Source organism: Loxodonta africana, chromosome 11 (genome assembly GCF_030014295.1).
Source record: "Loxodonta africana isolate mLoxAfr1 chromosome 11, mLoxAfr1.hap2, whole genome shotgun sequence".
Classification (NCBI taxonomy): Eukaryota; Metazoa; Chordata; class Mammalia; order Proboscidea; family Elephantidae; genus Loxodonta; species Loxodonta africana.
This window is the reverse complement of record NC_087352.1, coordinates 15,144,728-15,168,287: the sequence shown is the minus strand read 5'-3', so window position 1 is coordinate 15,168,287 and position 23,560 is coordinate 15,144,728. Positions and strand designations below refer to the sequence as shown.

Here is a 23,560-nt window from a genome sequence, read left to right as displayed (position 1 = left end):
GTACAACAGAATAAAACACTGTCTGGTCCGGGGCCATCTTCACCACCTTTGGTATGCTTGAGTCCATGGTTGTGGCCACAGTGTATTTTGAGTGCCTTCCAACCTAGGGGAACCCTGAGGTGCAATGGTTAAGCATTGGGCTGCTAACCAAAAGGTCAACTGTTCAAACCCACTATCTGCTCCACAGGAGAAAGATGTGGCAGTCTGCTTCGGTAAAGAATAAAAAGAAAAACAAGAAAAATCTCATTGCTGTCGAGTTGATTCCCACTCATATTTACCCTATAGGACAGAGTAGAACTGCCCCATAGGGTTTCCTAGGTTGTAATCTTTAAAGAAGCCGACTGTCACATCTTTCTCCCAAGGAGTGGCTGGTGGGTTCAAACCAACGACCTTTTAGTTAGCAGTGGAGCATTTAACCACTGAGCCACCAAGAATCCTTAATAATTATAATTGATAACTTTAATAATAGTAATAACAGATCATTTTAACAATTACTAACACAACTATAATAATAATAGTAGATAACTTTAATAATAATAGCAACAATAATAAATAACTTCAATAATAATAATAATGATAGTAATGTTGTTACGTGCTGTCGAGTTGATTCCGACTCATAGTGACCCTATAGGACAGAGTAGAACTGCCCCATAGGGTTTCCTAGGCTGTAACCTTTATGGATGAAGACTGCCACATCTTTCTCCAGGGGAGAGGCTGCTGGGTTCCAATCGCCAACCTTCTGGTTAGCAGCTGAGCTCTTAACCACTATGCCACCAGGGCTCTTTTTTTGGTTAGTGAAAAAAAAAAAAAACCCTTGCCATCTAGTCGATTCCTACACATAGCAGCCCTATATTTTTGGTTAGTAGCCAAGATCAAACCATTTTGTGCCACCCAGGAACCAGAGATCTTAAATATCTCTTTTTCTCTATGTCTTCCAATGTGAGGCCAGTGGCTTAGCTTTTCAGCAGAAAGACAGAGAAGGTGAAGAAGGAGAAGGGGGTGGGAGAGACCGGGAGGGAGAGGAAAAGGAGAATGGGGAGGAGTAGGAGGGAAGTAGATAGGGGGATGAAGGACAGGAGAAGGAGATGGAAAGAGGGAGAAGGAGGGGAAGAAAGGAAAAGGGGGAGAACAGGGAGGCGGAGGAGGGAGAGAAAAAAGGAAGGAGGAGAGGAGAAGAAGAGAAGGTAGAGAGAGGAGGAGGAGTGAGAGAGAGGAAAAGGAGGATGATGAGAGAGAAAGAAGGAGGAGAAAGAGGAGGAGGGAAAAGAGAAGAGGAGTAACAGAGAAAGGAGGAGGGGGAGAGGAAGAAGGAGACAGAAGAAGAGAAGGAGGAGGAGGAAGAAGAAATGGAGGAGGGGGAGCAGAAGGGAGGAGGAAGATGAGAAGGGGGCAGCATGAGTAAGAAGGGGAGGGGAGGAGATTGGGGAGGATGGAGAGAAAGACAGAGAGATAGGGGAGGAAGGCACAGGGAGGAGACAGTGGTGTGGCTGGTTCCCAGGGCCATAAAACCCCAAGCAGGATGAGCCCATGAGCCACTAGTATCTTGAAGGAGGAGCTATGGCACTGGGCTTGAGGCTTCTGCTGGTCTGGATCTGCCTCCTTCACAGTGTGGTCAGCTACGACTACGAAGGTGAGGAGGAATGTGACAAACTATGTCTGGGGCTGGATGTTGAAAAAAAGTGAGTCTTGTGTATCTACTGCCATAATTCATCAACTCTAAGATGCCATCGAGGGTGAGAGGCATCCTTATTTCACATACCCTAAGAAAGAAAAGAAGAGTCCTGGTGGTGCCGTGATTAAGAGCTCAGCTGCAAACCAAAAGGTTGGCAGTTTGAAGCCACCAGGTGCTCCTGAGAAACATATGGGGCAGTCCTACCCTGTCCTATAGGGTCGCTATGAGTTGGAATCAGCTTGACGGCAACGGATAAGAAAAGAAGAGCCCTGGTGGTGCAACTCCATGGCAATGGGTTTGGTTTTTGGATGTGCATATTGCTTTTTTTTTTTTTAGTACTATTGTAATCAGTACAGACAATGACAACTATGTCTCCACGGCCACCTGGCCTACACAATAATAAGATGCCATCAAGAATAAGGTGCATTCTGATTTCAGAGACATTACAATATGAACAACATGGCATTTTAGAATTTTGGAACTTGTGAAATGGTGGGTTTCAGATCCTGCCACCTGCACAGTTGCAGAGGCTAAATAGCTTGAATGTCTCTGGCTCAATGGGTTCACACTTCAGTGGAAGAGAGAAGAAACGGGAAGAACCCATTGCCGTCAAGCCAATTCTGACTCACAGAGACCCTATAGGACAGAGTAGAGCTGCCCTATAGGGTTTCCAAGGCTGTAATCTTTACGGGAGCAGATTGCCAGATTTTTCTCCCGTGGAGCAGCTGGTGAGTTTGAACCGCCAACCTTTTGGTTAGCAGCCGAGCTCTCAGCCACTGCGCCACCAGGGCTCTTTCCAAAATGTACAGTATGTGCTAAATTAACTACACATGTGACCTGAAGAAGGAGAAGGGATTGAACTGGCAAAGCTTCACAGTGAGACTCAGTTGAGTGATCTTGTTACAGGACCAGGAATTTGCCGTGCACAGAATGTCACTTTGCCAGTACTGCAGTCTGTTGGTCACACGGGAGCAGGTTGTGATAGAAGACAAGGTTGGGGAGTCAGGAAGGGACAATGTAGGCTGGCCTAATGAATTTGTGTTTTAGTCTGAGAGCAAACCCTTGGAAAACAGTGTGATAGAGTGCGCTATTGCTGTTAGGTGCCCTGGAGTTGATTCCAACTCATGGTAACCCCATTCAACAGAGTAAAACTGCCCCATAAGGTTTTCTTAGCTGTGATCTTTAAGAGAGCAGACGGCCAGGTCTTTCTCCTGCGGAGCCAGTGGGTGGGTTCATGCTTAACCATTGCACCGCCAGGGCTCCTCGATAGGGTATAACATGGTTACATTTGCTTGTAACTGGGCCTGAAAGGGAGCCAGGGGGAGCATCTCTGAATCAGAAAAGCAGTAATGGGTTGGTTATTATAATGGTTCTGGGGATAGGTAGTGAAAGTCTTGGTTAGAGAGAAACATATTTCAAGTGTATTACCTTTGTGGGGAGGTTACCTCCTATGCAAATTCTTTGCCTTCATACTAAACTGGAAAAGAAAAAAATGAAAAACAAACCTGTTGCCATCGAGTTGGTTCTGACTCAAGGCAACGCCATGCTTTACAGAGTAGAACTGCTCCATAGGGGTTTTTTTTTTTTTGGCTGAAATCTTTACTGGAGCAGATCACCAGGCTTTTCTTCCACAGCACCACTGGTTGAGTTTGAATTGCCAACCTTTTGGTTAGTAGTCAAGGTGCAAACCACTTGTGCCATCCAGGAGCCTTCATACTAACAGAACCCTTCACTTTTTGTACGGTAATGACTGATGTTTTCTAATCACTGACTATGTGGAGGCACAGAAAAGGGATAGTGAGACAAGATACCCAACTTAATCAGGGGTAAGGAGTGAGGGGAGGACAATCAGGGAATATCTTCGAGCAGATTTACCATTGAAAAGATCCTGGCTCCAAATCCAGGAATTTTTCTCAGTTCGGTTTTTCTCCTTCCAGGAAAGACATACCAAGAAACTGTCTCTCTCATCACCAGTTCCAAATCTCTACTTTTAGACTTAATATTAGGAAAAGGTGTCAGGGTTAGAAACCAACATGAACAATTAATGGTTTTATACATTAAAAGCATATATCCCAAAACAGGAATACTTTCTCACTGTGACACCCTCCACCCTGGCTGGAGAAAAGGCAAGGGATGTACTGTCTTTGTAAATTAGAGATGATGAGAGACATCTTAATGATGACAGACAAGGGTTGGGACATTCAAAGCAGTGGTTTTAAATCCTGGTTTCACATTCTAATTAGCTAGGAAGCTTTAAAAAAAACTGCTGATGGCAAGTAAGCATATAAAAAAAGATGTTCAATCTCATTCACCATTACCACTACACACCTATTAGAATGGTTAAAATAAAACATACTGATAATATCAAGTGTTGGTGAGGATGTGGAGCAACTGGAACTCCACAAATGGTGCCATGGAAGAAAAGCCTGGTGATCTTCTCCTATAAAGATTATAGCCAAGAAAATCCTATGGAGAAGTTCTACTCTATAAAACATGGGGTCACTACGAGTCAGAGCCAACTCAATGGTAACGGGTTTGGTTTTTGTTTTTTTTCTGTTAGTATGCAGACAAAGAATTTTATCCATTCATTCAACTGTGGTACATCCATACAATAGAATACTACTATTAACACACACAACTTGATTGAATCTCAAAGACATGCTGAGTGGAAGAAGCCAGTCTGAAAAGGTTACATCCTGAATGATTCCATTTATGTGTCATTCTCGAAAAGACAGTCCCTGGGTGGCATAAACGGTTAAGTGCTTTACTACTAGCTGAAAGGTTGTTGCTTCAAACCCACCCAGAGGCAGCTCAGAAGACAGGCCTGGTGATCTGCTTTCAAAACGTCACAACCTTGAAAACCGTATGGAGCAGTTCTACTGCGCACACGTGGGTCGCTATGAGTAAGAAACAATTCCACGGCAACTAACAACAACAACAACAGCTGAATCAGAAACTCTGGTGGGTGGGGCCAGACTACCTGGGTTTTCACAAGTCTTCCAGGTGATTCTGATGCCACTCAAGTTGGAAGACCATTATTCTAGAACAATGTCCCTGGGTGGTGCAAACAGCCTGTGCTCACCTGCCAATTGAAAGGTTGGTGGTTTAAACTCACCCAACAGTGCCGCAGGAGAAAGACCTGGTTATCTGCTTCAGAAAAGTCACAGCCATGAAAACCCTAGGGAGCAGTTCTGCTCTGCACACATGGGGTTGTCATGAGTTCGAACCAACTCCACGGCAACTAACGACATAATAATGGAGAACGAATCAGTTGTTGCCTGGAGGGAGAGATGGGGGGAGGGCGCGGCCATAATAGAGGGAGGTTTAAGGGCGATGAAGCAGTTTTGGATCCTGATTGTGGTGGTTACATGAATTTACACATGCATTAAAACTCATGAAACCCCAGAAAAGGGTCGATTTTCCTAGGTGTTAATTAAAAAATAAAGTGAAAATACAGATGCCTAGAGCCCATCTAGGAAACCCTGGTGGCGTAGTGGTTAAGAGCTATGGCTGCTAACCAAAAGCTCGGCATTTCGAATCCACCAGGCGCTCCTTGGAAACTCTATGGGGCAGTTCTACTCTGTCTTATAGGGTCACTATGGGTTAGAATTGACTCGATGGCAACGGGTTTGGTTTTTTGGTTTTAGAACCCATCTAAGATTAATTAAACCTAAATATACATGGATAGGGTAAGGGTGTGGGTATTTTTTTGTTTGTTTTATTGTGCTTTAGGTAAAAGTTTACAGCTCAAGTTAATTTCTCATACAAAAATTTATACACATATTGTTTTCTGACATTAGCTGCAATCCCCATAACTTGACCGCACACTCCTCCTTTCCACCTTGAGTTCCCTGTGTCCATTCAACCAGTTCCTGTCCCTTCCTGCCTTCTCATCCTGCCTTCAGACAGAAGCCACCCATTTGGTCTCATGTATCTGCTTGAACTAAGAAGCACACTCCTCATGTGTATTATTTTTTGTTTTATAGTCCTGTCTAATCTTTGTCTGAAGAGTGGGCTCCGAGAATGGTTTTAGATCTGGGTTAACGGAGCAGCCAGGGCCATAGTTTCAGGGGTTCCTCCAGTCTCTGTCTGTCTTAGTCATCTAAACCCAGTGCTAGTGCTGCTATAACAGAAATACCACAAGTGGATGGCTTTAACAAAGAAATTTCCTCACAGTCTAATAGACTAGAAATCTAAATTCAGGGCCTCAACTCCAGGGGAGGGCTTTCTCTCTGTGTCGGCTCTGGAGGAAGGTCCTTGTCATCAATCTTCCCCTGGAATAGGAGCTTCTCCTCACAGGAACCCCGGGTCCAAAGGATGAACTCTGCTCCCGCCACTGTTTTCTTGGTGGTATGAAGTCCCCAACTCTCTGCTTGCTCCCCTTTCCTTTTATCTCTTAGGGGGACACAATTCAATACATGACACTGTCAGACCATTAAGCCTGGTCTTTTTATGTGAATTTGAGTTTTGCTGCGCACTTTTCTCCTGCTCTGTCTGGGACTGTTTGTTGTGTTCTCTGTCAGGGCGGTCATTGGTGGTAGCTGGGCACCATCTACTTCTGGTCTCTGGCTGGTGGAGTCTCTGGTTTATGTGGACCTTTAGTCTCTTGGGCTAATATTTTCCTTGTGCCTTTGGCATTCTTCATTCTTATTTGCTCCAAGTGATTTGGGACCAATTGAAGCATCTTAGACGGCCGCTCAAAAGCATTTAAGAGCCCAAAGGGCGTGAGTATTTTTCAGAAAGCTATGAAGTGATTCTTACCTGAAGCCAGGTTTGGGAACCCTAGAGCCTAAAGGATTTTCAATCAATTCAATTTTACACTTAAAGATTGTTGTTAGATTAGATACATGTACAGTTCAGTGACATTGATTACATTCTTCAAGTTGTGCAACCGTTCTCACCCTCCTTTTCCAAACTGTTCACCTCTCATTAACATAAACTCAGTGCTCCCTAAGTTTCCTACCTAATCTTTTGAGTTGCTGTTGTCAATTTGATCCTGTATAGCTAATTCTTAAAAAAGCATAATGCTCAAGGCAGATATTCTTAACTAGTTAAGCTAAACTGTTTTTCAGGGCTTCTTTTGAGATGATGAAAATGTTCTAAAATTGATTGTGGTGATGGTTACACAACCCTGTGAATATACTAAAAAAAAAAAAACACTGAACTGTAGACTTTAAATGGGTGAGTTTTATGGTGTGTGAATTTTATCTCAATAAAGCTATTACCAAAAAAAAAAAAAAAATTCTACAAGACCAAAAAAGAAAAAAAAATTATATCTTTCAGATAGTCCTGGAAAAAAAAAAAGAATAAAACAAAGCAACACAGAGAAAAATGGTGAAATGGTAGAACATGTTTTTCCTATTATATTGTGGTTTATTTTGTAGGAAAATGTGGAACAAATAAATCATTTACTTTTACCTGCTGAAATGTGTTTAATTTAAAAATAATTTTCATTGTTTCTGTCCACTAATGATATTTGGAAAATACAGTTAAAGCAAAAAGAAAATTAGAAATTATCCACAACCACATCACCAAAAATAAGCACCATTGAGATTTGGGTGTATAACCTTTCAAATATTATTATTTGTACTCAACCAGAAATTGATAAAATACTTTCATTTTTATTTTATTTTAAAGGCTAAATGCAGTGAAATAAATATTTGTTTTAAATTTGTGTCTTTCAGACCAATATCCAGCAGTCTTGGGTGAGTTGATCAAAAAACTTTTGCTATTAGAATTTCTTTTTAAATTTCACACACACACACAAAAAAGCCACTGAGTACTTTTTTCCTGGTAAGAAAACAGTTAGGAAAAACAAGAAGATAGAAATCTTAGTTTTACTGTCAAGGATGATCATGTTAACATTTTGGAGTGATAAATATTTTATTGTATACAACTACATAATGCAATTTTATTTTTGCAAAAAATGTCTTATAAAACATAATGAAATAAGAGATGCCTTTTGTCACTTAAAGATGAAGTACAAATCTTTCAACATCTATTTACATGCTCATTTGTGTTAATACCTGCACAATTTTAGTGATAATTTATCTTAAAATCCCCTTAGTGGTTGATACATTGAAATCGATTCCCACATTTCGAACTATTACTAACTACACTGAAATGAACATTCTTAATCTGAATATCATTCCAACTAAAGTCAGGAAAGCTTCGGGTGTCTTTTGTGACCAATATGAGTTAACATTATTTTGGGGGACTCTAGCATATGTGAAGAAGCCCTGGTGGCACAGTGGTTAAGCACTGGGCTGTTATAACCAAAAGGTCAGCAGTTCAATTCCACCTGCTGCTCCTTGGAAACCCCATAGGGCAGATCTAATCTGTCCCATAGGGTCACTGTGAGTCGGAATCAACTCGATGACAATGGGTTTTGTTTTTTCAGTAACATATGTGAAAGGAGCCCTGGTGGCACAATGGTTAAGCACTCGGCTGCTAACTGAGAAGTTGGCAGTTTGAATCCATCAGCAGCTTCATGGGAGAAAAGACCTGGTGATCAGCTCCCGTGAAGATTACAGTCTAGGAAACCCTATGGGGCAGTTCTAGTCTACTCCTATAGCGTCATTATGAGTCGGAATTGACTTGACGGCACACAACAACAACACATGTGATATTGTAAAAAGGAAATATTCATAGACCTATAGAAAATAGGAAAAATTACTTTATGAATGCATATTTAAAAACCTCTAGGAACACTAGCAAAAATTATTCGCATTAATAAGAGCAACTGGTTATGTGGCTGGATATAAGATAAATACGCAACAGTCATCAGTTTTTCTCTGTACTGGTAAGAAGCTACTAAACAGTGACGGAAAAGGAAAACATTCTACTTATATTTGGGAATTAAATCGGTAAGAAATTATAGGACTTATGTGAAGGAGCCCTGGTAGCACAACGGTTAAGTGCTTAACTGCTAACTGAAAGGTAGGTGTTTCAAACCCACCCGATGGCTCCCCAGGAGAAAGACTTGGCAATCTGTTTCCATGAAGATTACAGCCAAGAAAACCCTATGGGGCAGGACACTGTCACATAGGGTTGCCCTGCGTCGGAATCAGCTCAACGGCACCCAACAACAGCAACAACATATGAAATCAATGTTAAAGTCATATTGAAGAACATGGAACAAGTTCTGAAAGGTAGGAGATCGTGCCACATTCTTGAATGAAAGACATAATGCAATAACAACGTCACATTTCCCCAAACTAACTTTTTATTTAATACAATTTTGTATCAGTCCATTTTAAAGTCTAAGGAAAGTGAAATAAACTTCAGCTTCAAATTTTATTTTTCAGACACTATGATGCATTTTCCAGAGATCAAAGGTAAGTTGATCTGAAAACTTTTGCTATTTGAGTGTGTTTTCTTTTAATTTTGTAAAAACAGGGAATTGGTGATTTTTTTCCTGGTAAATTTTTCTTTTTTCTCCTTTTATAAAAACTTATATAAGTTCCCCATATACAGTTAGGGGAAAAGGAGAAATAGAAGTCACCCTGAATTTTCCCCAGCACTGAATATTTCTACTCTTTAGTTTCTGCCTACTGGATACATATTACCTGATTTTAAAATCCGTATAGAAAAAATGTCCAGTGATAGTAATATTATAAACAAAAATAGTGCTGGGTTGGTGAGACACCTAGTCTTATCAGATATTTAAACATACTTTAGCCTAGAAGGAAACTCTGGTGGCTTAGTGGTTAAGTGCTACGGCTGCTAACCAAAAGGTTGGCAGTTCGAATACACCAGATGCCCCTTGGAAACTCTGTGGGGGCAGTTCTAGCCTGTCCTATAGGGTCGCTATGAGTCGGAATCGACTTGATGACAACGGTTTTTTGTTTTGGGGGCCTAGAAAACCCTACGAAGCAGTCCTATTCTGTCACGTAGTGTTGCCATGAGACAAAATTGACTCAACAGCATCTAACAATGACAACAACAACAACAACAGATATTGTAAGGAGCTCTGGTGGCCCACTGATGGTTAAGCACTCAGCTGCTCACCAAAAAGTCAACAGTTCGAACCCACCCAGCAGCTCTGTGGGAGAAAGACCTGGTGATCTACTTCCATAAAGATTACAGCCTAGGAAACCCTATGGGGCTGCTCTACTTTGTCAAGTGGGGTCACTATGAGTAGGGAATTGACTCAACAATACACAACAACAACATAGATATTGTAATCCAAACAGCATAGTAAGCAACCAAGGAAGAGTCAAGCAATTATAACCAAAAACCAAACCAAACCTGTTGCCATAGAGTCAATTCCAACCCATAGCAACCCTAGAGGACAAAGCGGAACTACCCCATAGGGGTTAGCAGCCATATCACTTAACCACTGTGCCACCAGGCGTCCCAAGTAACAATGAAGACATATAATATTTTGGAATGCTCGCTGGTTCCAGAGTCTACACTTTTTACCACCACGGTATTCTACCTCTCTAATAAATTCAAGGACTTGATGGAAAATATAGGATGAATCCCAGTATATATCAGAATTTAATACATTTTATTTTTTATTTTACTATATGAGGGATAAGTGGTTTATTTATTGATCAATCTGTCATTACAGAACGTCCACTTAGAAGATAATAAGGTCATACTCCCCTCATACGTCATTTACAAAACTGAATTTCTGATCAAGCAAATTTTAAATGTTAAAGAAACACAATCATCTAATTTAAGAAGAACATGTAGAAGGATATAGGTATGGCCCAGGGACCGGGAAGGAATCTGAGTCCCGAGGTGGTACCAGTGATTAAGCACGTGACTACTAGCCAAAAAGCTGGTGACTCAGACCTACTCAGGGGTGGCTGGAAGACAGGGCATAGACTTGAAAACCTTATGGAGTGCAGTTCTACTTTGCACACATGGGGTCACCATGAGCCGAATTCAACTCAACAGCAACTAATAACAACAGAGAGCAAAAGTCTTTTAAGCAAGACAGGAAACTCAGAAGCAATAAAGGTAGACTTCATTTTCTTTCCCTTTGTCATTTTCTCTTTTTAAAAACTTATTTGGCCTACTATACAAAGTCAAAAGGTAAAGATATCTCCCCCAAGAAAATATTTTTCACACATACAACATGACAAAGGGTTGTTTGCCACCATGTAAATGGGCTTCTACAAGTTGATAAGAAAACGACAAACCCAAAAGAGAAGGACATGAAAGAATAATTCCCAAAACAGGGATTTAACTGGCCATGACTTAGTCTCCCATACTTTGGACATGTTATCAGGAGGAGCCAATCCCTAGAGAAGGAGATCATGCTTGGTAAAGTAGAGAGTCATCAAAAAAGAGGAAGACCCTCAACGGGATGGATTGGCACAGTAGCTGCAACAATGGGTTCAAACATAGCAACGATTGCGAGGACGGTGCAGGACTGGGCAGTGTTTCGTTCTGTTGTACATAGGGTCCCTATGAGTCAGAACCAACTTGATAGCACCTAACAACAATAAAAAATTGACCAATAAACACCTCCAAAGACATGTACTCTGAATTGTTATCAAGAAACTGTAAATACCTGCAAGCCCTTTGAGTTCAGTCATAAAGTCACTCCTGAGGTTCACCGTTCTGCCAAAGATTAGACAGGCCCATAAAACAAAATGAGCCTAAAGGAACACACCAGCCCAGGGGCAAGGACTAGAAGGCAGGAGCAGACAGGAAAGCTGGTAATAGGGAAGCCAAGGCCGAAAAGAGAGAATGTTGACATGTCACGGGGTTGGTAACCAATATCATAAAACAATATGTGTACTAATTGTTTAATGAGAAGCTAGTTTGTTCTGTAAACCTTCATCTAAAGTGAAATAATAAAAAAAAATGCAAGAAAAAAAAGAAACTGTAAATAAAAGTCATAATTAGGTATTACCTGTTTGAAAGGTAAAAAATTTAAGTGTATAAATGCTCCATATTGGTGAAACTTCCAGTAAAAAACACTCTTTAACATTGCTGGGAAAATGTGTTGCTACTGTCCTTTGGTAAAACAATATCCATCAACATATTTTTTTTATTGAGTTTTAGGTGAAAGTGTACAGAGCAAATTAGTTTTTCATTCAGAAATTTAATATGCAAATTGTTTTGTGACATTATTTGCAGTAATACCCACCAATATTAAACATCTATGTCTGCTTTGACCTAAGAGCCTTGCTTTAGGGATTCTACTCTACTGAAGCAAATGTGTCAGTTCATAGGACTCAAAAAACCAAAACCAAACCCGTTGCCGTCGAGTCAATTCTGACTCATAGCGACCCTATAGGACAGAGTAGAACTGCCCCATAGAGTTTCCAAGGAGCACCTGGTAGATTTGAACTGCCAGCCTTTTGATGAGCAGCTATAGCACTTAACCACTATGCCAGCAGGGTTTCCTCATAGGACTTACATACATGGAATTGTGTGTGAGAAAGAGAGAGTATGTGTGTGCGCACGCGAGAGAGAGAGAGTGTGGTGTGTGAGAAAGAGGGTGTATGTGTGGGAGAGAGAGTGTGTGTGTCAGAAGGTATGTATATATCAGTTAGAGCATATGTGTGTAAGAGAGTGTGTGTGACAGTGTGTGTGAGTGTGTGTCTTACTTACCTAGTGCTGCTGTAACAGAAATACCATAAGTGGATGGCTTTAACAAACAGAAGTTTATTCTCTCACAGTCTAGAAGGCTAAAAGTATTCAGGGCATCGGCTCCAAAGGAAAGCTTTCTCTGTTGACTCTGGAGGAAGGTCCTTGTCATCAATCTTTCCCTGATCTAGGAGCTTCGCCTCACAGGAACCCTGGGCCCAAAGGACGAGTTCTGCTCCCAGCACTGCTTTCTTGGTGGTATGAGGTCCCCCTTCTCTGCTTGCTTCCTTTTCCTTTCATCTCTTATAAGATAAAAGATGGTGCAGGGCCACACTGCAGGGAAACTCCCTTTACATTGGATCAGGGATGTAACCTTAGTAAGGATGTTACAATCCCACCCTAATCCTCTTTAACTTACAATTACAATCACAAAATGAAGGACAACCACACAATATTAGGAATCATGGCCTACCCAAGTTGACACATATTTTGAGGGGACACAATTCAACCCGTGACAGGGTGTGTGAGAGAGAGAAAAAAACAGATTATATGCTTGTGTGGGAGACAGAATGTGTGTGAGACAGAGAAAGAGAGTATGTGTGGAGGGGGGGAGAAAGCGTGTATTTGGGAGAAAGTAGATATGTGTGTGTCTGAGAGAGTACGTGTGTGAGCGAGAGAGAGAGGTAGTGAAAGAAGGTGTAAGAAAGATAGATAGGGAAAAGAAAAGAATTTTCTGGTAAATAAATGCTCACATTTATGTTCCTAAGCTTGGGATATATTTCTGAACTGGAATCAAACGCTAAGCAAAATTCCTAGACTGTTTATGCCCTGGGGAAAAAAAAATGGAGTAGGGTCAGGGGTATAAGAGGAAAACTTTATCATTCCAGATCCAACAACTGGTGTGTTGCAATATTGTTCAGAAGAACCAAGGCAGTTGCTCTGATTTAAGAGTGTGACAACCCCTAGGAAGAAATAAGCTTTGTATTATTTCAATGGACACTCCCACAGACGGATGAAGAGCTTTCGTTTTTTGTTTTTGTTTTTCTAGATGGCAAGTGTGCCTTTCCATTCAACTACAAGGATAGAACATTCTATTCGTGCATCAAGAGCTTGTCAAAACATGACTGGTGCTCATTAAATAAGACTTACCAAGGGTATTGGAAGTATTGTGGTAAAGAAGGTGAGTGTCTTCCCTGTGAAGACCTCCAGGTGGTAATCTTGGGCACTGGGGCTGAGATTGGGTGAGTTCCACAAGAAGGTTCTGGAAAATGGAATCGATAGCCAGGTACATTGTTTCAACAAGGTACACATAGTTTTCTGACAGTATAAAAATCACATTGCACCGGAAGTATGTTATGAGCACTTCAACCCTGTTACCTTGAGAAGAAATATTTTTGTGAAACATCAAAGTAATAGGGGCTCTCAATCTCCCATCAATATTGTTATTGTGTGATTTTGGTGAAATGGGTCTCAGTCTCCCACCAATATTGTCATCGTCTGGCTTTGGTGGAGCACAGCAGAGTAGGTGATGATGAGTGGGAAGCCAAAGTGTGTTTGTGTGAGTTGTGTGCGTATGTGTGTGTATTGTGGTGGGGTGCAAAATAAAAAGTTTTTTAATTCTAATTGTTTCTTTCCTCCTGGCAGATGTTGCAGACTGTGCATTTCCCTTCTGGTACAAACGTATGATCTACCGGGAGTGTACTGACGATGGGAGTTTGTTCGGGAAAAAGTGGTGTTCGTTGACCCAGAATTATAACAAGGACGGAATTTGGAGATATTGTGATTGATGGTGAGATTTGCGCTTGACTGCTAATCTAAAGGTTGGAGGTTCAAACCCTCTCGGTGGCACAGTGGAAGAAAGGCCTAGCAACCTGCTGCCATAAAAATTACAGCCGAGAAAACCCTACGGAGTGCAGTTCTACTCTGTAACACATGGGGTCGCCATGAGTTGCAATCAACTCAATAGTAACAGGGTTTTTTTTTTTTTTAATTTCTTATGGTGATATTTAAGGGGAGCAGGCAATGAAGAGGCTTCATCATTCTCATGGGAAAGAAACCTATAGTTTTTGTTGGGAATGGAGTAAGATCCTCATTAAAAGGGTTTCCTTTTGGGCTATGAGTTGAAGGTGATCTGACTGCAAATAACTTGGGGTTTTCATTATGGGGACTTATACTCATGCCTCGGAGGCCTGGTGGTGTGGTGGTTAAGAACTCGGCTGCTAACCAAAATGTCGGCAGTTTGAATCCACCAGCCGCTCCTTGGAAACCGTATGGGGCAGTTCTCCTCTGTCCTATAGGGTTGCTCTGAGTCGGAAATGACTCAACGGCAACGGACTTGAGTTTATACTCATGCCTCAGAGCTTTTACTTATGAACTCTGTAAAATTCGGCCGTAAAAGGAAAAAAAGGTAATAACTGAAGTGAGGCCTGAGATGGGTAAAGTTTGAGAGTGAGACTCGAGGCAGCTCAGGTCTGAACAACACGATGAACCGTAACGAGGCTGAAAGGAGCTCGGCACATTTTAGCAGTTGGCGAAGCCCTCAACTAATAGGTCCTTGTCCAGCAGACTAGCAAACTGAAGTCAGGCAGATGCTGGGTTGGAAGAACAGAAGGGTTTATTTACAGTTTGCAAACTGGGAGACAGGCAGGGTCTCCTGACCTAAGGCTGCCAGCTCCCTGAACCAGGTAAGATTTGCTCCTTTTGTAGGGAGTGACACACGTATGCATGAACAATGAGGGGGGGATCTTCAGTCTTGTGATGTGTGCACAGTCTGCATAATTTTTGTGAATGAGTTTTTGCATACGGCTCTAAAAATATTGCTCATAGCCCTAAAAAATGGTGACGGCTCACTGCTGCCACCCCAGGAAGATCGTACAGGGGTTAGATTCAGAGTCAGCGCGCCTGGGCCTCTGCCTCCTGCCGGAAGAAGAGAGGAAACCTGGGGAATCAACCAATCGTGGTGAGGTGTTGTAAAAGTTGTAATAAAAAGGTAACAAGGGTAGACTTTTCTAGAAAAACAACTATTATGGGATGGTCAGTAACCGTCTCATGACTGCCAGCTTCATTGAAGAAGGCCGGTCTGACTGGCCTTTAGTGAGTCTGTTGAAAAGCCGGATCCCAGGCCGAGCAAACGACTTAACAGCTAACTTTTAAGTGCGAGGAGAAGCCGGAACGCTGTTGTATAAGCAGGATCTAGCTAGAAACCAATTTCTTTCTTTCTTTTTTAACCATTTTAATCACTTCTAACTGTACAATTCAGTGCCATTAATTATATTGCAGTGTTATGCAACTGTCAGCACTATTTATCTCCATAATTTCTTTTTTTAGATTGTTTTTTATTTTATTGTGTTTTAGGTGAAAGTTTAAGTTCAAATCAGTTTTTCATTCAACGATTTTATACACAAACTGTTTTGTGACTTTGGTTGCAATCCTCACAATGTGTCAGCACTCTCCCCCTTTCCCTTTCCACCCTGGGTTCTCTGTGTCAGTTTATCCAGTTTTCTGTCCCTTCCTCTCTTCTCATCCTTGCTTTTGGACAGGTGTTGCCCATTTGGCCTCGTATACTTGGTTGAACTACAAATATTTCCATAATTTTTTCATCACTCCAAACGAAAACTCTGTACCCAATGCTATGGATTGATTTATGTTTTTGTTTTTTTAGACAGCAAGCATGCCTTTCCATTCAACCATAGGAAATCCTAATCCCTGTACCTGTGGATAAGGAGCCCTGGTGGCACAATGGTTAAGCACTCAGCTGCTAACCGAAAGATTGGTGGCTCGAGCCCACACAGTGGCTCTTCGGGAGAAGGGTGTGGCAATCTGCTTCTGTAAAGATTACAGCCTAGGAAACCCTATGAGTCAGTTCTACCCTGTCATATAGGGTGGCTGTAAGTTGGAATTGACTCAACAGCACCTAACAACCACAAGAACAGATAGCTAATACACCCATTAAGCAATAATTCTTCATCTCCCACTCCCCCATCCCTACTAATCTACTTTCTATCTGTATATATTTGCCCAACTTAATGGTAAGGCTGACCGGGTTGGATCTGAGTCAGTGGTGTCACTAGGCTTGGTGTCACCCAGTGCAGTAACTCAGGGTGTCACTCCCCACTCCCCCATGGACCTCCTCCTGTACTAGACCGTACAGAATCCTTAGTAATGTTTTTTGTACTAATGTTGCGCATAAAACCTAATTCCCATATGTCACTCTTTTTCCTTTAATTACTACATCATTCTCCAAAATGGTATTGATACACATTCACAAATACTAATTACCACAATACTGTAGCTAAAACACTAGAAAATTTGACAAACTCTGTGCCTGTAAGAACACCGCCAGCGACCAAAACAATGGCGCGTGTTGCAGCACCTGCAGACGAAACCATGTGACTCGAAGCATCATTGTAATTGGGTAGTAATGACAGCTCTGATCGGAGCTCACTGGGACATTCGAAAAGTAAATTAGCATAGTTTTAGCCTTGTAGGTATATTGATACATGTAAGCTGCGCTTAACGGAAGATGTTTTTATTGCTCTCACTAACTACAAGGATTTTTTATAAAAAATAAAAAATTTCTACTGAACACTGCACAAACATTTTATAGATAGTTATTTTGGTGTCACTCCCCTCTGACACTATCACCTGGTGTGGTCAGCACTCCCTGCACCCCCGTGGTGATGCCACTGATCTGAGTGGAGAATAAATGCAAAAAGGAAAAGCTGATGTGTTGAATTTGGTTAGAAAGCTTTTCAAGGAGTCTACCTGGGAGCTGGTATTTTCTTAGGGATTGGCGATGACTGTGAAGATGGAAAAGAGTTCAAGTCTGCAGTAACAGAGGGAAGGACAGACAGGAAATGGTGATTAAGTACATACTGGAGGTAAGGGAGAGGGAGGCTCTCAGGGTGGATTCCACGCTTCTGGAATAAGCAACGGGGTGATATGGGGTCCCCGTTCTGAGAAGAGAAAAGCTGGTGAAGGGCAAGTTGGGGGGACCTCGTCTTGGCAGAGATTGTGGTTCCATTTTTGTCTTTTCAAGTTTGAGGTATTTCATGGATATCCAAAAGGTGACGTTGAGGTAATTGTTTAATGATCAGTTATGAGCTCAGAAGAGACCCATAGGTTGGGGACACACTTATGGGAATCCTCAGGACACAGGTGGTATTTTAATTTTATTCTTTTGCTTTTACTGCGTAACTATAGACATTTCCAAATAGACCCAAACATAGAATGGGCAGTACAACACTATCATGAAGTCCCGTGCACTCTGTATGGGTATCTTAGTGCTGCTATAACACAAATTCCACAAGTGGGTGACTTTAAAGAACAGAAATTTATTTTCTCACAGTTTAGGAGGCCAGAAGTCTTAATTCAGGGCACCAGCTCTAGGGGAAGACTCTCACCCTTTTAGTTCTGTGGGAAGGTACTTTTCTTTTTTCATCCTCTATGTCTTGGGCCCTTGGTGATCTTCATGTGGCGTGGCATTGATCTTCCCCTAACTGTGCTTCCTTTTATATCTCAAAAGAGATTGACTCAAGACATGCCCTACACCAATACTGCCCCATGAACATAACAAAGAAGACCCATTCCCAAATGGGATTATAACCACTATAGGGGTTAGGATTTAACACCCGTATTTTTGGGGGACACAACTCAATCCATAACATTCTACCCTTCGGTCTCCCAAAATTTATGTTCTTCCCACTTGCAAAACATATTCACCCCATCACATCACCCCAAAAGTCTTAAATCAACTCCGAGTCCAAAGTCTCATCTTCTGAATCATCTAAATCACATATGGGTGAGGTTTTAGGTGTATTCCATCCTGGGGCAACATTCCTCTTCATCTGTGAACCTGTGAAATCTAGAATAAAAATTTTCTGTTTCCAAAGCACAATCGCAGAACAGGTACAAAGTAGACATTTCCATTACAAAGGGGAGAAATTGGAGGGAAAGAAGGAGTAATGGGAACCAAGCAAGCCTCTCCTTATAAATTAGAAGTGATTAGGTTTAGGACACACCCTACACTGATATGGCCTCATTAACAAAACAAAGAAAACCTTATTTCCAGGCATATCCACAGGTATAGGGGTAGGATTCCAACACATATTGGGGGAGGCTCAGTTCAATCCATAACACACTCATTACCAGATTTAAAGGAGCCCTGGTAGTGTAATGGTTAAGTGCTCAGCTGTTAACTGAAAGGTTGGTTGTTCGAACCCACCCAGTAGCTCCACAGGAGAAAGGCCTGGTGATCTGCTTCTGTAAAGATTACAGCAACTCGACGGCAACTAAAAACAAAAACAACCAGATTTAACAATTCACATTTTTCTATTCTTGTTTTGTCTATTCCTCTCCATTTCTTTTTCTGCTTGAGTATTTTAAAGCAAATCTAAAATATGATTTCTCAAAGGAATACTTCTGTTTCCAAGTTGATGGCATTTGATGCCGAAGTATGGGTGCGATTGCTCCATGAGAGCACAGAGTAAGGAGAGAAGAGATCCCTGAGGTATTCTGATATTTAAAGTTCATGGAGGAGGAGAGGTTGCAAAAGAAGAGAAGGACAAACCAGAGAGGAAGAAGGACAGTAAACAGAGCTCTGGTGGTCCCACGGTTAAGCACTCTGCTGCTAACCAAAAGGTTGGCAGTTCAAACTCACCCAGCAGCTTTGCCAGAGAAAAGACCGGGCAATCTGCTCCCATAAAGATAAACCCACTGTCACTGAGTCTATTCTGACTCATAGTCACCCTACTGGACAGAGTAGAACTGCCCTATAGGATCTCCAAGGCTATAAATCTTTATGGAAGCAGATTGTCACATCTTTCTCCCTTAGAATAGGTGGTGGGTTCAAACTGCCAACCTTTCAGTTAGCAGTTGGGTACTTAACCACTGCATCTCCCGTAAAAATTACAGCCTAGAAACCCTCTGGGGCAGTTCTACTCCGTCGCATGGGGTCGCTATGAGTCGAAATCCACTTGACGGCACCCAACAACAGCAATATGTTAGCCGAAGGAAGAAGTGTCTTCCAATAAGGTGAATGATCAATGCATATAAGAGTTGTAAGAGCCTGGCTACACCCAATGCCTGACCTGACAGGGAACACAACAGAGAATCCCTGATGGAGCAGGAGAACAGTGGGATGCAGACCCCAAATTCTCGTAAAAAGGCCAGACTTAATGGTCTAACTGAGACTAGAAGGACCTGGAGGTCATGGTCCCCAGACCTTCTTTTAGCCCAAGACTGCATCGATTCCCAAAGCCAACTCTTCAGACAGGGATTGGACTGGACTATGGGATAGAAAATGATACTGGTGAGGAGTGAGCTTCTGGGCTCAAGTAGACACATGAGACTATGTGGGCAGCTCCTGTCTGGAGAGAGGATGAGAAGGCAGAGGGGGACAGAAGCTGGCTGAATGGACATAGGGAATACAGGGTGGAGAGGAGGAGTGTGCTGTCTTATTAGGGGGAGAGTAACTTTTTTTTAACTAGGAGTACATAGCAAGGTGTATATAAATTTTTGTATGAGAGATTGACTTGATTTGTAAACTTTCACTTAAAGCACAATAAAAAATTTTTAAAAATAAAAAAAGCTGTAAGAGGTCAAGATGTTTAACTGTCCATAGTACATAATATATGTGATGTTACATAATATATAATAGTTGTAAGAGAGCTATTGAAAGTTTATATAATATATAATAGTTGGAAGATGTCCATTGGGTCTGGCCACACTGAATTTGGATTTGTGGAAGGGCTGGTTATGCTGCTATTAAAGTCACTAAGGAGAGTAGACAGATGACCTGGCAGCAAAATGGTTAAATGCTCGGCTCCTAACAGAAAGGTTGGCGGTTCGAATCCACCCAGCCATTCTGCAGGAGAAAGACCTGGTGATCTGCTCCCATAAAGATTATAGCCAAGGAAACCCCGACGGGGTGGCTCTACTCTGTCCCATGGGGTCACCACGAGTCAGAATGGAATTGGTGGCACCCAACAACAACAAGGATAGTAGAAAACTACGGTGAGGAAAGGAAATTTGTGAGTCTTAGCCAGAAATTTCAATAAAATGGAGTATAGCCCAAGATGTGCTGAAGGGCAAGGAGAAACAGAGCTGAGTGCCATGAGCATCAGTGGAACACGGAGACCAAGCCAGCTGCTGTTGAGTCAGCTCTGACTCATGGCAACCCTATGTGTATGAGGTTAGAACTTTATGCTCCACAGGGTTTTCAGTGGCTGTGATCTTTTGGAAGCTGATAACCAGGACATTCTTCTGAGGTGCCTCTGGGTGGATTCAATCTGCCAACCTTTTGGTTAGTAGCCGAGCACTTAACTGTTTGTGCCACCTAGAGACTTTCAAAGGGACGCAGGTTTTTATGAATGTCTGAAGGCATAAATAATCTGGGAGAGACAACAGGAAGTCAAGAGGAGATAAAACTCACCTTCCCACAGAACAACTGAACATTTTTATTATATATTTTATTACACAAGCATAACTTCTACTTGTATGTGTTTTATGTGTAGCCTACATTGATAAAATGTTAATAAGAATTCCTATGGCTTGAAGATGCTCTACAATATTCTTACATGCATTATTTTGGTCAAAAGTCTACTGTCATTCTGATCTTTTTTTTTTTTTTTTGCTTTTAAATTTTTCTCTTTGTCACAAGATTTGAGTAAGTCAGTTATGATGTGTGTTGGTATAATTGTCTCCATGTTTCTTGTGTTTGGGGTTTGTTTAGATATTTGGCTCTACGGATGCATACCACTGGAAAATTTTCTTTCATATTTTTTTCTCTTTCTTCTTTAAGGAAACATAACACACATATAACTGGCATATACATACAACAAATCACACGTTTAAAAAGTCATTTAAGAAACCCAAAATGTTTCATACATTTTCTTCAGTATTTAGTTGTTGCAGGCAGTAGGATGAATCCACTCCCTGTTGTTCTATTTTGGTTGAATTTCTAAATGTAAGAGGAAATAGAGTTTTAAAGGAAAAAAAAAGTTTTGCTAAATAATACCAAATTCTAACATAGGGTCAAGTAAGGTATGAATGAGACACTTATTTTGGAAGTTTCTGAAAAGGAGGTCAGTGGTGAGGTCAGTTGTCAGCTTGATAAGAAACGTACATCCTAAAAGACTGGTTTTGACAATAAATCTTCATTTGAAAGTAAAAAAAAAAAAAAAGTGGATGGTGAAGGCAAACACAATAATGGTATGTGAACCAGGCATGAAACAAGTGGAAAAACTACAACAGATGGGCAGGAAGCACATTGCTCCCTGAGCCCTTATTATCTTGTGGAGACCCATGCAGAGTGAAGACAGGTAAACAGTAGGAAGGTGGGGAGGAGAGAGAACTGGCCTAAATTGCACTGCAGAACCCAAGAATATTTCTTGGACAGTCAAGGCATGGCTGATGTAACAACCACTGGTTCTGACTTCTTCCAGCTGCTTCAGGATGGTGTGGGGAACAAGATGGCGGCGACTTCCCAGAATGCTCTTCTCTGCTCACTTATTTCTGTTATATTGTTGAATAAAGATTCTCCAGGCAAATGTTGTCTTTCTCTTTGGCTGAATTGAAGGGTCCAACCAGTGGATGGATGGATGGATGAGCGGGTGGGTGGGTGGATGGATACAGATCTATCTACAGATAGATAGAACAGGTGTTGAATAGAAAATGTGTGTGTTTGTGTGCATAGATATGGCTTCTAACAGAGGCAGAAGCGTCATGGTGATGGATAAGCTATCTTGGAAAGAATTGTTAAGTGGGCAAGTGATTGATGGGATGGTTCCAGTAAAATGATAGGAGACTCTGCCCCCTAGCAGTGAGTGCAATAGTCTACATTTTAAAATTTGTGCTTAAAATTAAAAAGAAATACCCTCTCCTTTTAACATGCTAAAAATAAAAACTCTCAAAAGTCCAGACTTACTGGACCAGTTGAGACCAAAGGACTCCCTGAGACTATGACCCTGAGATACTCTTTAAACCTGGAACCAAAACTATAGCCTGGGGTCACCTTTCAGTGAAATAACAGGTTGACCTGATTTCCTACAAACCTCTCCCTTGCTCAAAATTCATGGGTGGTGCAAACATTAACACACCTGGCTGCTAACCAAAAGATTGGAGGTCAGGGTCCACCCAGAGGCACCTCAGAAGAAAGGCCTGGCAATCTAGTTCTGAAAAACTAGTCATTAAAAACCCTACGGGACATAGTTCTACTCTGAATCGGAGTGGACTCAACAGAAACTGGCTGCTCCTTCCACCCTAGTGTACCAGCTTCTTTTGCTCTTTTTCAGACACACCTGCTTCAGGTGGCTACACTGGCTGTTCCAGCTCCTGGAGTCTTACAATCCCAGATACCCCACCTCTCCCTTGGTGGACCAAGGGTTCAGCACTCAGCTACTAACAGAAAGGTTGGAGGTTCAAGTCCACCCAGAGGTGCCTCAGAAGAAAGGCCTGGCAATCTACATCCAAAATATCAGCCATTGAAAATCCTGTGGAGCCCAGTTCTACTCTGACACACATGGGGTCGCCATGAATCAGAGTTAACTCCGTGGCAACTGGTATCTCCTGCCTTCAAAATCTTTCCTCAAATGTCACCTCAGTGAGGTTACCCTCACCTCCCTATTTTTTAATTGTGCTAAAAATACTTGCAACAAAACATTTGCCACTTCAACATTTTTCACGTGTATGATTCCTCAGTGACATTATTTACATTCATCGTGCTGTGCAACCGTCACCGCTATCCTTTTCCATCACCTCCCAATTTTAAATTGCGACTCCCTGCCTCCCTGGCACTGTTGATCTCTCTCACCTTATTTCACTTTTTCTTCTTGCTCTTTTCATTGTCCTTTGACTATGTTTCTGAGTTCCAGTAAAGGTGATTCTGATAGTTTTTTCCTTTTTTTTTTTTTTTTGGTGCTTCCAGGAGGGGCAGGCCCTCAGCATTTACCTACTCCACCATTTTCAGTGATGTCTCTCTACCTTCCCGTCGCTCTTGTTCTCTCTTACCTTATTCCACTTTTTCTTCTTGCTCTTCCCATAATTCTTATACCCTCCCAATGTGCGTCATAATTTTCTTGCTTATTGTGTTAATCATTCATTGTCCTCACCTGCTAGTATGTAAGAACTGTGTGGGGTGGGGAGTCTTTGTCCTCTTCATGGCTGTATCCCCAGAATTGAGTACAGGACCCCGGCATATAGCGATAGATAGATATACAGAGATAAATAGATGGACAGCTAGAAAGATGTTAGAAGGAGGATGAATATATAGATGATAGATAAATAGATAGATGTTAGATGGAGGACAGATAGATAGACAGATATTAGATGGAGGATGAA

General features: G+C 41.6%; 1 protein-coding gene across 1 annotated transcript; it reads left to right on the top strand.

Annotated features, from left to right (window-relative positions):
• Window positions 1-1,557: 1,557 nt before the first annotated feature.
• BSPH1 (binder of sperm protein homolog 1) lies at window positions 1,558-15,876 on the top strand. The gene is made up of 3 exons (XM_064293161.1): window positions 1,558-1,630; window positions 13,194-13,403; window positions 13,868-15,876. Exons 1-3 carry the CDS (start codon window positions 1,558-1,560, stop codon window positions 14,008-14,010), a joined length of 426 nt encoding a protein of 141 aa, XP_064149231.1. The 3' UTR covers window positions 14,011-15,876.
• Window positions 15,877-23,560: the final 7,684 nt, after the last annotated feature.